General features: G+C 46.2%; 1 protein-coding gene across 1 annotated transcript; it reads right to left on the bottom strand.

Annotated features, from left to right (window-relative positions):
- Positions 1–2262: 2262 nt before the first annotated feature.
- On the bottom strand, positions 2263–9203 carry PHYH (phytanoyl-CoA 2-hydroxylase). The gene is made up of 8 exons (XM_027901460.1): positions 9081–9203; positions 8811–8921; positions 8520–8685; positions 8122–8203; positions 6955–7136; positions 6054–6203; positions 4889–5020; positions 2263–3265 (listed from the first exon to the last, which is right to left on the bottom strand). Exons 3-8 carry the CDS (start codon positions 8673–8675, stop codon positions 3212–3214), a joined length of 756 nt encoding a protein of 251 aa, XP_027757261.1. The 5' UTR covers positions 8676–8685; positions 8811–8921; positions 9081–9203; the 3' UTR covers positions 2263–3211.
- Between the last annotated feature and the right edge of the window lie 1753 nt (positions 9204–10956).

Below are 10956 nucleotides of genomic sequence, written 5' to 3'. Positions count from 1 at the left end.
GAGCAGCTGAGGAGGGAGATTAAGAAGAGAAACGCTCAGGGGATAAGGAGGAAGAGGGCACAGGCAGGCAGTGAGAGCCGGGCTGGAAGCACCACAGCTGGTCTCAGAGCAAAGGACACCCATGTGGAGGGCACTGCTGCACCAAGCTCGAGAGGAGGGAGGTTTGAGCCTCCTGCTGTCTGTGCAGTTTTGAGTGGAGAAGCCAAGTCCAAATGCTGCTTTTCCTCCCAGCTGAGTTCAGTTCAGAGCTGGGGATGAACTCACAGGAGTAAGAGCAAAGGTCTCGCCAAGGCAACTGGGAATGTGGCTTTGTCACATCACAGCCTGCAGGTCAAGGCACTTGCAAGGACCAGGAGCAGAGTGGTTCATGTTTTGGTTCACCAGAGGCTGAACATGGTCCTTCTCTTATCTGGCTCTTCCTCTTCACCACATGAACTTTTCACAGGATAGCAAAAAAAAAAAAAAAAAAAAAAAAAAAACAAAACAAAACAAAAAAAAACCAACCAACCAACCAAACAAAAAAAAACCCAAAACAAACCCAACCCTTTCTGAAGGAAACAGTTTGTTACTTTGGGATTGCAAAAATCATTGAGGGATGGGCAGAGTGTTTGGGGACAGCACTTGGGTTCCTGCACTTGCTCTTCACGGGGCCGTGGTACACTGGGCTTCCTCCTAGAAGAAACATTAGGCTTGGGGAAGCAGGTGACTTGGTTAGTTACTGCTTTTCCTTTCCTCCTCCCCTTCCTTCTGCCAGGGTGGTGATTCAAAGAGGAGGGAGTTTGGACCTGAAGGCTGGTGAGACCTTGCAGTTGTCCCTCTGCAGTGACCCAAATCAGTGGCACGGTACTGCCAGGAAACCATATCCTAGGAGATAGATAGCTGTGGGGTTGTTTGACACAGAAAATCAAGTGCTGGAGACTAATTTCTAGCCATGAATTTCCACTAGAGGAAATTCACTAGGGGCCTGTGCTTTGGAAACCTGGGATTGCAGGATCTCTGCTGGCTGGGACGGGTGGGAACAGAAACACTTAAAGACTTACCAGGTCGATCCCTCACGCAGGAAGGTCACATTTACATGAAGTGACGGAGATCCCTTTGGACTCCAGCTCTTGCTCACATATCCCATGAGGAAGTGCTTGTAGATCCCTCTCTCCCAGGGACATGGTCCTGCACTCAGGAGTGTGTAGCTTTGCTCAGGAGACACGAAGCCCTGCTGGATCTGGCTCTGCCTAGAAGTGGTTTCAGGGGCAGGGATCAGACTCCTTGGCATTGCTAGAAAGCAGCAGAGCAGGCCTAAGCTCAGTCCTCCCCAGGCTCTTCTTGTAGGACAGAGTGAGGAAACAAGTCTCTCCTCAGGTGGGGCAACTGGTGAGTTTAGATGATACCCGAGATCTCTGATGGGTTTGCTTTTCTGAAAGACGGAATTCAAGCCTAAATCCACTGGCAGAGATGCACAAACTTCTAAAAACGAAGCTGAAGTTCTTCCTTTCCTTCTCGCTCCAAGCTGTAGTAAGAGAAATTCAGAGTCTGGAAACCCTGGGAATCTGAAGGACACCTGTAGCTCTTCTCTGTGGTCACAGCTCCCTCTGCAGCCAACTCAGCTGCACCAGTATCCCCAGAGACTGAAGTCTCTCCATGAGTCCTGTGCCGTGAACCATACGGGATAGACCAAGTCCTCACAAAAAATCCCAAGGAGAGCACCAGTTAGGCTGGGAGCCAGAGCTCAGCAAGGACAGCAGAGGGGTCTCCAACTCACTGGAAATCATTCACTTGGATCCATGCCCTCCCCAAGTGTTGGATTAGTGCCAGGGTTATATAAAGGCTTGGGAAGAGATGCAGGAACCAGGATACTCAAAGTCACCCACTAAGCAGGGCTGGGAGTCTATCCTAAAGTCTCCCCCCTCCTGAAACTTCTTGGTGCCATGTTCAAACTAGAGGATATGTCTGTCTCCAGGTGGGAAGCACAGCCCAGACACCTCACCCCACCACCAAGGATTCAGGATCAATGCAATAACCCGGCTCGAACCTCACCTTGTTCAAAAAGCATACAAACAGCTCAAGAAAACTTGCAGGCAGAGGAAGAAGCACCAAACAGGGCAGAAGGAGCCATGAGTGCTTGACAGTGAAGACTTTGGTGCTGTTTTGGCACTTTTTTGGTTGGAAAGGGGAATAGAAAAGAGCTGATGTTTTGCACTGGGGTGTTTGATGACACACCCACCACCACTTTCTGAGCAGCAGAAATAACACAACACAGCCCCCAAGTGCAATTTGGTTCTGATTTATTCTGTATTTCGAAAAATAGATTCTGAAAGCAAAAGGATCTCTCAGGAAGCAAGAAAAAACATTGTAGAGGGTCACCTCAGTGCACACCTCCACCCCGCCATCGCTGTGTCCCAGGGAGCACCCAACCACCTCCCCAACCTGGCAGCAGCAAAAGGCACCTTTTCCCAGTCCCACCAGTCTCAAAGGAGGATTCCCTCACTTCACACAGCCTTGGATCAGCTGTGCAAGGCCAATGGGAGGCTGGTTCGTTGGCCCAGTATCTCCCAAGCCCATCACATATTTCACTTGTGCCAGCGCTGCTCGGTCAGGTGCGATGCCACAGCAAGCCATGTTTGAGGAACTCTACCAGCAATCACACTCCTGCCCACAAATCCCATTTTACTACATGAGTAATTGCTGCTTCCCCTTTATGTAGTTCCTTACACCACTGATTCTGCTGGTACCAACACACCCATCTTTATCAGCTCTACTAATAACTTCCCATGTCAGGTTTGTGTGAAACTCTATAGATTCTTTTTTTTTTTTTTTTTTTGCATAGAAAAGGAAGTTGGGAACGCTGGAAATTCTTGCATAAAACCTACACATTAGTGTAGCATCTTTCCAAAGGTGTGTCATGTGGGAAACTTTTAAGAAACAAGAAAGAAAACATCAAGGAAATTCAAGGTGCTCTTTCAAGACCTTAACTCCTCGATTCTCTAAGATATCCACAGCAAATCTGGTTTTCTAAGGTTTTCTTTGCCGTCCAACCTCAGTGCAATTATCCTGTATTAGCATAGAACAATTTTGTGATGCAGCATTTGGCTGAGTTACCACTACAGAGGCCAACAAAGCACAGGGAATTCTGCCTGCCCAGGCAGGGGCTGCAGTCTCCCTCCAGAGAAGCTCATTCTCAGGCACTTGTTCTCCATCCTGCCCTTCAGAGGGTCTTCTACAGGTTGATTCTTTCCCCCTGCACAAGCCGAGCTCGGAAGTTCCAGATATCCTTCAAAACAAAAACGAGACAAGGCAAAAGCCCTGAGGATTAACGAAAACAGTGACCAGGATTCCAGTTTAGAGAGATGGAAATAGAGGATTACTTAGTCCTTAGCATCTTGTGAAGGTGAAATAAGAGCTGGACACTCCCCCGGGAGAAAGTTCTGACTCTGGTTAAAAACAAAAAGCTTAAAGCTACATGAAAGCACAGACTCTTCCCTGAGGCTTGAATGGGCACAACCTCTTTGCTACTCAGGAGAAGGAGAGAGCCTCACCATGTATCCCTCTGGATTTCACAGTGTCCCTAATTAACCCCAGGAACTGAAAGCCAAGCACGTTGTGACTTTACAGACCTGTAAGATGAGGCCAAGCACAGCTGGGCACCTCACCATACCCAGGCACACTGGGGGAAAAGCAGCAGAACAGAACAAAAACCCCAAAGGTGAAAAAGAAAGTCCTCTCTCCTCCAGAAAGCCCTAGATACCGTAAAATATGTAGATTTTAGAAGACAATTGCTGCCTATTACATCTAGACTTTACTGTTTCGACACCGGCTGTGCACGTTAGGGAACTGCTGTGGATTAAGAAACACAGAGCACTTTCACCCCAGTAACAAGGTTTATTTTTCTTTCAGTGGCTGGATCCCCGAAGAATTTAGATTTGCTTTCTGTTTTACTCAATGGTTTCAGTTATTCAGTCAGAGTCCATTAGTCCCATATTTTATTTTTCTTTGAGGCAGATGTGTATCACTGCTGACAAACCCGCTGTAGCCTCAAGTCTAAACAACTGATGTGGGATTATATTTAACAAAAAAAAAAAATCAGTCTGTTACTGCAGTCAGATGTGGCTACCTATTTTAAAAGGAAAATCCACCCATCGTTGGGTGAGGAAACTGGAAGAACTGTGGACATACAAACCAGGCAAGCACTGGATTTATTGCAGCTTCTTATACTTGTAGAGTCAGGGCAAACAACCACATCTTTTTACTCACATTGTGCAGTCAATATAATAGCAAAGAGCTCCAGTTCAGACAGACTGCCCATAATAAATCATGAACCAGGAGATGCAGTGAAGGGCAAAGCTGGCAACGACTTCACTCTAATCCTGTCCCACGGGGATGAAATGGTTGGACCTAATCATCATAAAGGCCTTTTCCAACCTTAATTCTATGATTCTGTGAAGTCTAGACCCTCTCAAATGCTGTAAGAAGTGTGTGTGAGCAGCCTCAGAGCTGAGCCATCACAACAGCAGGAGCTGAGGATCCTCCTTGCTTTTGCTACAACAAAGTGCTGACCTAATCTCCACCAACTCAGCCACCCTGGAAAGGATCCAGGTGTGCTCAAAAAACCCATTTTGACAAGCAGAGCTGGAGGAGGAACTTCTAGAGCTCAAGGGATGTGAAAAAGCTGCCAGAGAGCAAGGCCGTAGCAAGAAGCAACATTATGAGGAAAAAGGCCCCAAAAAAACCTGCAAGTCATCTCCTGAAAGGCAGGTCTTTTATCCTGCCAAACACCTCTGCTTGGCACAGTCTGACCTGCCGAACTGGGCATAGGAAAGAGCACAAATCTGCCACAGGAGACCTGGGAAAGAGAACTGGCCTGGTTTGTAACAAAGGGCGCTGAGCCAAGTCTTACCTTGAGCTCCACGGAAGTCGCGTTGTATTTCTTGCGGACCATTTCTTCCAGTTCCTTCTCCAGGTGCTCCTGAGTCGTGTTCTTGACATCAATGTAGTAGCACTCTGAGCTGGCAAAGTGACAGCTTATGCTCTGTGTGAGGAAATGGGGCATCACTCACTGTCACATGGATTATAAATGACTGCTGGATCCCAGATTGTGGACACCTCATTCCTTCCTTACAGATCACGTCAGCAAATTCCTTCCCCCTCTCAGAGCCCTCCTTCTCTCCTGGGAGTGTCCCCTTGGAGAAACACTCTTGCTTGCTGACACGCTCTTATGCCTTCCCTTCTTTCCCAAACAGTCTCCCAGCATGAGCTGTAGTGCCTGATCTCAAAACATCAGCAACTAGAGTGGGAATAGGGGAAGTCAGGGCTGGAGCAAATCCATGTGCTCAGTGAGGGTTCTTACTTCCTGCACCCAGACAGTCACAACAACCCACTCGTTCTGAAATCACCAATAAGCTGCTACTGGGGCTGGAAGAACAGGCCATGTAGTAGATAAAACAAAATAAAAGCAGAGCACTCTGTGTTGCAGTGCCTGGGTGAATCCCTTCTGAGGCAGGGTGAGGCCTCTAAAGGAGGGCACTTTAAGCCTGTTTCAGTTAAATAATCATGATAAAAAGATATGTGATCAAATTGTATATAGAAAAAATGGGTTGTGTTATCACATAAATAAACATTATTTATTGGATGATGGAGGCCCCTGTTATCCAGAGATGAAATACCACCAAGGCAGGGGGAAGAAAGTTAAGAGAAGCTCCAGATATTTGGGACTGCTGAAAAGGACCTATTAGAAAAGCAAGTACAGCCAGCCAGGCTTCCAACACAGATTCAATATCTAATTTTTACTCTTGCTCTGTTTTTCTCAAGCAGATGCAAAGCATGCTCTGCTTCCAGAAGACACAGATGTTTAAAAACAAAACGAAAAACCCAAACAAACAAACAAAAAACCCAACAAAAATAAAAAATGTAAAAAAGAGAGTGCAAAAGCATATTAGGAAGATAAAAGCTCATTAGAACATTCAATCACATCTTCATGAACTTGTGAAGGTGGGGGATAGTCTGGTCAGGTTTTTTTAAAAATCAGAAATATAAAAGAACTGTGTCACGAGATGATTTCCTACCTTTCGGAAACCCGACGTCCTGTTTATCCCAGAGCCGTGAATGAGCAGGGGATGGAAGAACACCGTGTCTCCCTTCTCCATGACAAGGTGGACCTTGGGAGTCTTCTCATCCTCATCAAGCAGGCCATGGAAAAGTTTGTTGGTTTTACCCTAGGGAAAAAAGGCAGAACTGAAACCACTCAGTTAAAACTCGTGCTGGTGCTCAGCACGAGGGGCAGCAGGGACAGCTACGGACCTGCTTTCCCCTGGGCAGTGTATTCCAAGTGCCAAACTGAAAGCCTGCCTATCTGCCCACCAAGTCTTTCTACTTCAAGCCTGAGGTACAAAAAAATAAAACTTTTTGTACATCTTCTGCAGCTGGATTTGGACAATTAAGATTTGTCAGCTGGGGAGAATACAGAAGAGCACCGGGGAATCCCACGAGTGTGGCTTGATGCCACTGCTAGGGTCCAGCTTTGTGCTCCCAGTATAAATATCACCAACTCCAGGTCAGGTCAGGAGACATCCATTCTTAAGAGGAAGATAGCATTTGATATTTAATTGCATCCAGCTGCTTACCATCCAATTTCTCCTCTCTGGGACAGTGTCTGTGCTACCAGGAAGGAACAAATCCACAGGAGACAGAGCCCTCAGACTTGGCAGGGGCAGTGGAAAACAGTGTTTATGCTGTTATGCCATGACATGCTGAACATTTTCTAGGTGAAGGTGGGAACAGAGGCAAGCAAATCTACCGAGGTCACATGGAGTGAGGCCAACCAAGCAACTCTCTCCCGAAAGAACATCAGTATTTGCACAAGCAGAAAAAAACCAGAAATCCCTGAAAACCTCAGCTTTGACCTGCACATCCTGTCCCCACAGTGAGCTCTTCCCAGCCCTTTCCAAGACCTCTGTGACACTCTACCTCCCACTTGGGATAGCCATGAGGCTTCAGAGTGGTCTTGTGTGTCCCGGGTTGCACGACCAGGCAGCCGTTGTCCTGGTCGGCCCGTTCCATGGCGGTCCAGGCGCACACGATGCGGGACGCGGGCCGGAATGGGAAATAGTGCAGGTCCTGATGCATGGGGTGGAGAAAAGTCTGTTTGTCTGCAACACAGGTTCAAAACCTTCAACCTCAACAGACGTGACACAGCCCTTCCCTTCCTGTCTAACCACCGTAACACATCCTGCTGGAGACGCTCGGAGACACTTGGTGCCCCCGGTTCTGCTCCAGCCCACCACAGCCTTGGACACAAGTGGGGGAACTTCCACCCCATCCCAAAGTGGACCACAGTGGGTTGGCAATGGCACAGGGACACAGTGAAAGCCAGGAGGCTGTTTGGCTGTGACCCCTCAGATGGCTCCTTTCGCTGGCCTTCACCACTACCAACCCCCCCGCTGCGTTTTCACCACCAATTTTGGCTGCTCTCCACTTTCGTGAACTTTAGCCGGCACCACGTTGCACAAACCTCCCCAGTATAAAGACTTTCAAACAGCCATCTGCAGGCACTTGATGTTGCAAGCAGAATCAACCCTGCCTGTGCTGCACCCAGTACGTGTTTATTTAGCCTTCTCTTTAAGAAATGAAGAAAATCTCAATTTATGGACTGCAGCCTCCCCAGACAGTCTACCCAGCACTATTAGCCCTTGCCCTATGGGCTTTCTTCCATGAGGTTTAAACAAAAATATATTTTTGTTAAGCTTTGTTTGTTGTTTCTTTTCCCCCCATGGAAATGGAAACATCATCCATGCCAAAACAGCCTTTTATATATGATTTATATACTTATTTTGTCATTGATTCTGCTCCTTAAATAGATGCAGTTAGGGAATTTCTGCCTGCCTAGTTTGCCATATTATTTAGTCTTTGCACAGCTCAAAAACTCTCATCAGTTTTCTTATGTTATCTCATTAAGCCAAGGTAATAAGCAGTTACCAAAATAGCCTTGTAAATTTTCAAAGTTATTTTGTTTTAATTTGTCCCTTTTTTTTTTTTTTTAAACAGCTTTTCTAAAACACTAAGTTCAGTTTTGGCCAGATAGACAGCATATGCACAATAGCTTATCTATTTTCCTCTTATCCAAGTTTTCCTTACCAGAATCTGGAAGTTTATTTATCAGCATGGTGTGCATGGCCATGATGTTTGGCCCTGTGAAGCACTCGACGTATTTGAGGACCTACAGATAAGAAAACATTGGAGAAAAAAATATTAAAAACATGAAAACCAAGAGGAAAGGTGGCTGAGGAAGCAGTGGGAGCTGGATACTTGGCTGAGGACTAGGGTACAGGAGGAGATTGGGATGAAGGACAGGAGGCAGGATGTGGCAAGGCACACAAACAGGGATGCTGGGAGGAGACCAAGACAGAAGATGGTGCAACTGGAAGAGGTGGGGGGAAAAAAAAGTTTTCTCACATAGGCACTAAAGCACAGATACATTCACACAGACTCTTCCACCACCACCCCCTTTCTGATGGGTTTTAACTCTGTTTTACCTCTGGCAGAGTGCAGTATCTGAACAGCTCTTCGTCTTCCTGGAAGTCCTGCACTTTATTAACCACTTTTTCAGACTGACCAAACTGGGATTTCAGGGACTCGTCTTTCATAATCATAGCTCCTGGTGGATTCACCTCTCTTTTACAGATCCTCATGAATTCCCTCCTGCAGAGCAGAGGGAATGTCCATGTTGGGAGAATCCAGCCACCTCCATGCTCCCAGAGCTCCCTGGGGATGCTGCTGCACACAGGAACCCCCCACCCCCAGCTCCTCAGGCGAGTGCCCTGTACCTGAAGCGCTCGATGTCTTCATCAGAAACGAGCTTCTTGATGAGCAGGTACCCATTGTCTTCATAGAACTGCCTCTGCTGTGTGGTGAGGAGATCATTGTCCAGGGTGTAGCTGAGACACAGAGGAGAAACACAGTAAACTACAGGTAAACAAAGGAGACACCCTGGCAAAGTGAAAGGCTGCACGATGTCTATTAATCAACGTGTGGGCCAGGGATACAGACCCGAGTTCTGAAAAATCTCTGTCTCTACAAAGGAAAATAGGTCTTACCAAAACCTCCCTGTATGAGGAACAACACTGACTTGGGCAGAAGTAGGAACGCTTATCTGGGATGGAAGTTAAGGAATATATAATCAGATGAAATAGTGCAGGACATCATCTATGCACGAGTTCTGGATCCCACAGTGCTGTCTGTCTTAAAGGATGACATTCATTTCATGTTCTTGCTTACTTTGCTTCTAAAATAATAAATAATAATAATATTCTGTAATTAAAAAAAAATTCAAAAATAATAAAACATTAGGGGTGAACCTGGGATTTCACATTCTCATGCGGTCGTGCAAACTCTCCCCTTCTCTGCAGTTACTACAGAGATATGGTCCCTCCCAAGCTCGACAGGGATAGCAGGAAGAGAGGAGATTTATGGGATTGTCCTCCATCTCAATTCATTTCAGCAGGTTGAATAAACACAGTTGTGTTCTCCTATGCAGAGAGACATTCTCATCAACAGGGCAGTTAAAAGCCACTTGCTCAAGAAGCCTCACAAGAGCCTTGTACATGGTAATGAATTGTCATTTGTAAGGGTAAGGACAAAAAAAGAGCATTTTTGTGCAGATTTCTTGGTCTGCACATGCATCTCTGCTGCAGGTTTTTATGTAAACCGCTGACTTTCCTCTACTGCTCACCACAGCCTTACAAATGTGCCATAAAAACATGAATGCTTCAGGAACAAGAAATAGGTTTCCTCACAACAGTTGTGTTCATGGTCCCCACACCAGGAAGCTTAAACATTATCTGATCAAAAGCCACATACAGTAGGAGAAGAAACAACAAACAGGCAAAAATGTGTGGCAAAAATTATGAGCCAGAGGGAGGAAAAGGGGCTGAGAACTGGATGGAAGAAAGAAGGAAGGAAGAAGACAAGGGGAGACCAGGTGGAAACTACCACAGCAGGTCCCAGAGCAAGGGATTCCCCAACTGAGGGCATTAGTGCTCCACACACCACATTTCAGTGAAAATGGGACTCCTGAGCATTCAGGCTCCCAAATGTCCACAGAGAGCTGATGGAGACACAGGCAGTGGCTGAGCCCCTGCTGTGGTGGCCTCCTCAACACCTCCACTTCCCAGAACTGGGGGACAGCAGACAAGTCCATCAAGTGCTGGACTCCATTTGACACCTTCCTCCCAGGCCTTGCAGTGCCTCTTCCTCTCACTGGTTTTGCTCTCGACACCTTGCAACGCTCAGAGGACATGTCCTACCCAAATCACCCAAGCCAGAGATTAAAACAAAACCAGTGCACCAATGTACCATGTATCAAGTAAATCTATTCTTATTACATTCTGTCATTTAATTTATCTATACACCAGCCCAGATTAGTCCTATTTTTGTCCAAAGCTCTTTGCATCAAGACTTGGATTTAAAAACAGCTTGTGCAGCACCTCTTCTTACTTCCTCTCTCTCTTTACAATCAGGGTGGTTTTCCTAGTGTTTATTTCTAATTTTGTGTTCCTGCTTGCACCTTTGTATTATGGCAGTCTGAGTCAACAACTACCCATCTGTCTTCATATTTTTAATATATTTGAAGACTCCTACATCCTGTTTGATCACATCCTTTTCTTCTATTTATTACAATTCAGAGGTAACCTGTCAGTGTTCAGCTCTCGCTGTGAAACAGCACCATTTATTTTTATTTAAAAAAGCAAGATTTATGGCAGCAGTTTTAAAAATACTCTCAGCAAGCAGTCTTTATTTAACTTTTGGAACCCTGGGACAGACCAACGTGAAATCTTCTCCCTGCCCCGGTTCCCTTTGTCTGATGTGTCACAAAGCTGGCAGCCTCCAACATTTCCACCTCACATCCCACTGGCAAAACAAACCTTGATGTTTTTTTTTCCTGCCGCTGCTCTACCAGTCAAGCCTGTACCT

This window comes from Empidonax traillii, unplaced genomic scaffold (assembly GCF_003031625.1).
Source record: "Empidonax traillii isolate 1590-97213 ecotype Southwest subspecies unplaced genomic scaffold, ASM303162v1 scaffold785:size696563, whole genome shotgun sequence".
Taxonomy (NCBI): domain Eukaryota; kingdom Metazoa; phylum Chordata; class Aves; order Passeriformes; family Tyrannidae; genus Empidonax; species Empidonax traillii.
The sequence above is the reverse complement of the archived record's forward strand: the minus strand, read 5'-3'. Positions and strand labels throughout refer to the sequence as shown.

Coding starts and splice junctions, on each gene's coding strand:
- PHYH (XM_027901460.1), bottom strand. CDS start 8,675: ATGAGGATCTGTAAAAGAGAGGTGAATCCACCAGGAGCTATGATTATG. Junction 7,137..8,121: donor AAATAAACTTCCAGATTCTG/GTAAGGAAAACT, acceptor CCTGTGTTGCAG/ACAAACAGACTTTTCTCCAC. Junction 6,204..6,954: donor ATGGCTATCCCAAGTGGGAG/GTAGAGTGTCAC, acceptor TTTTTTCCCTAG/GGTAAAACCAACAAACTTTT.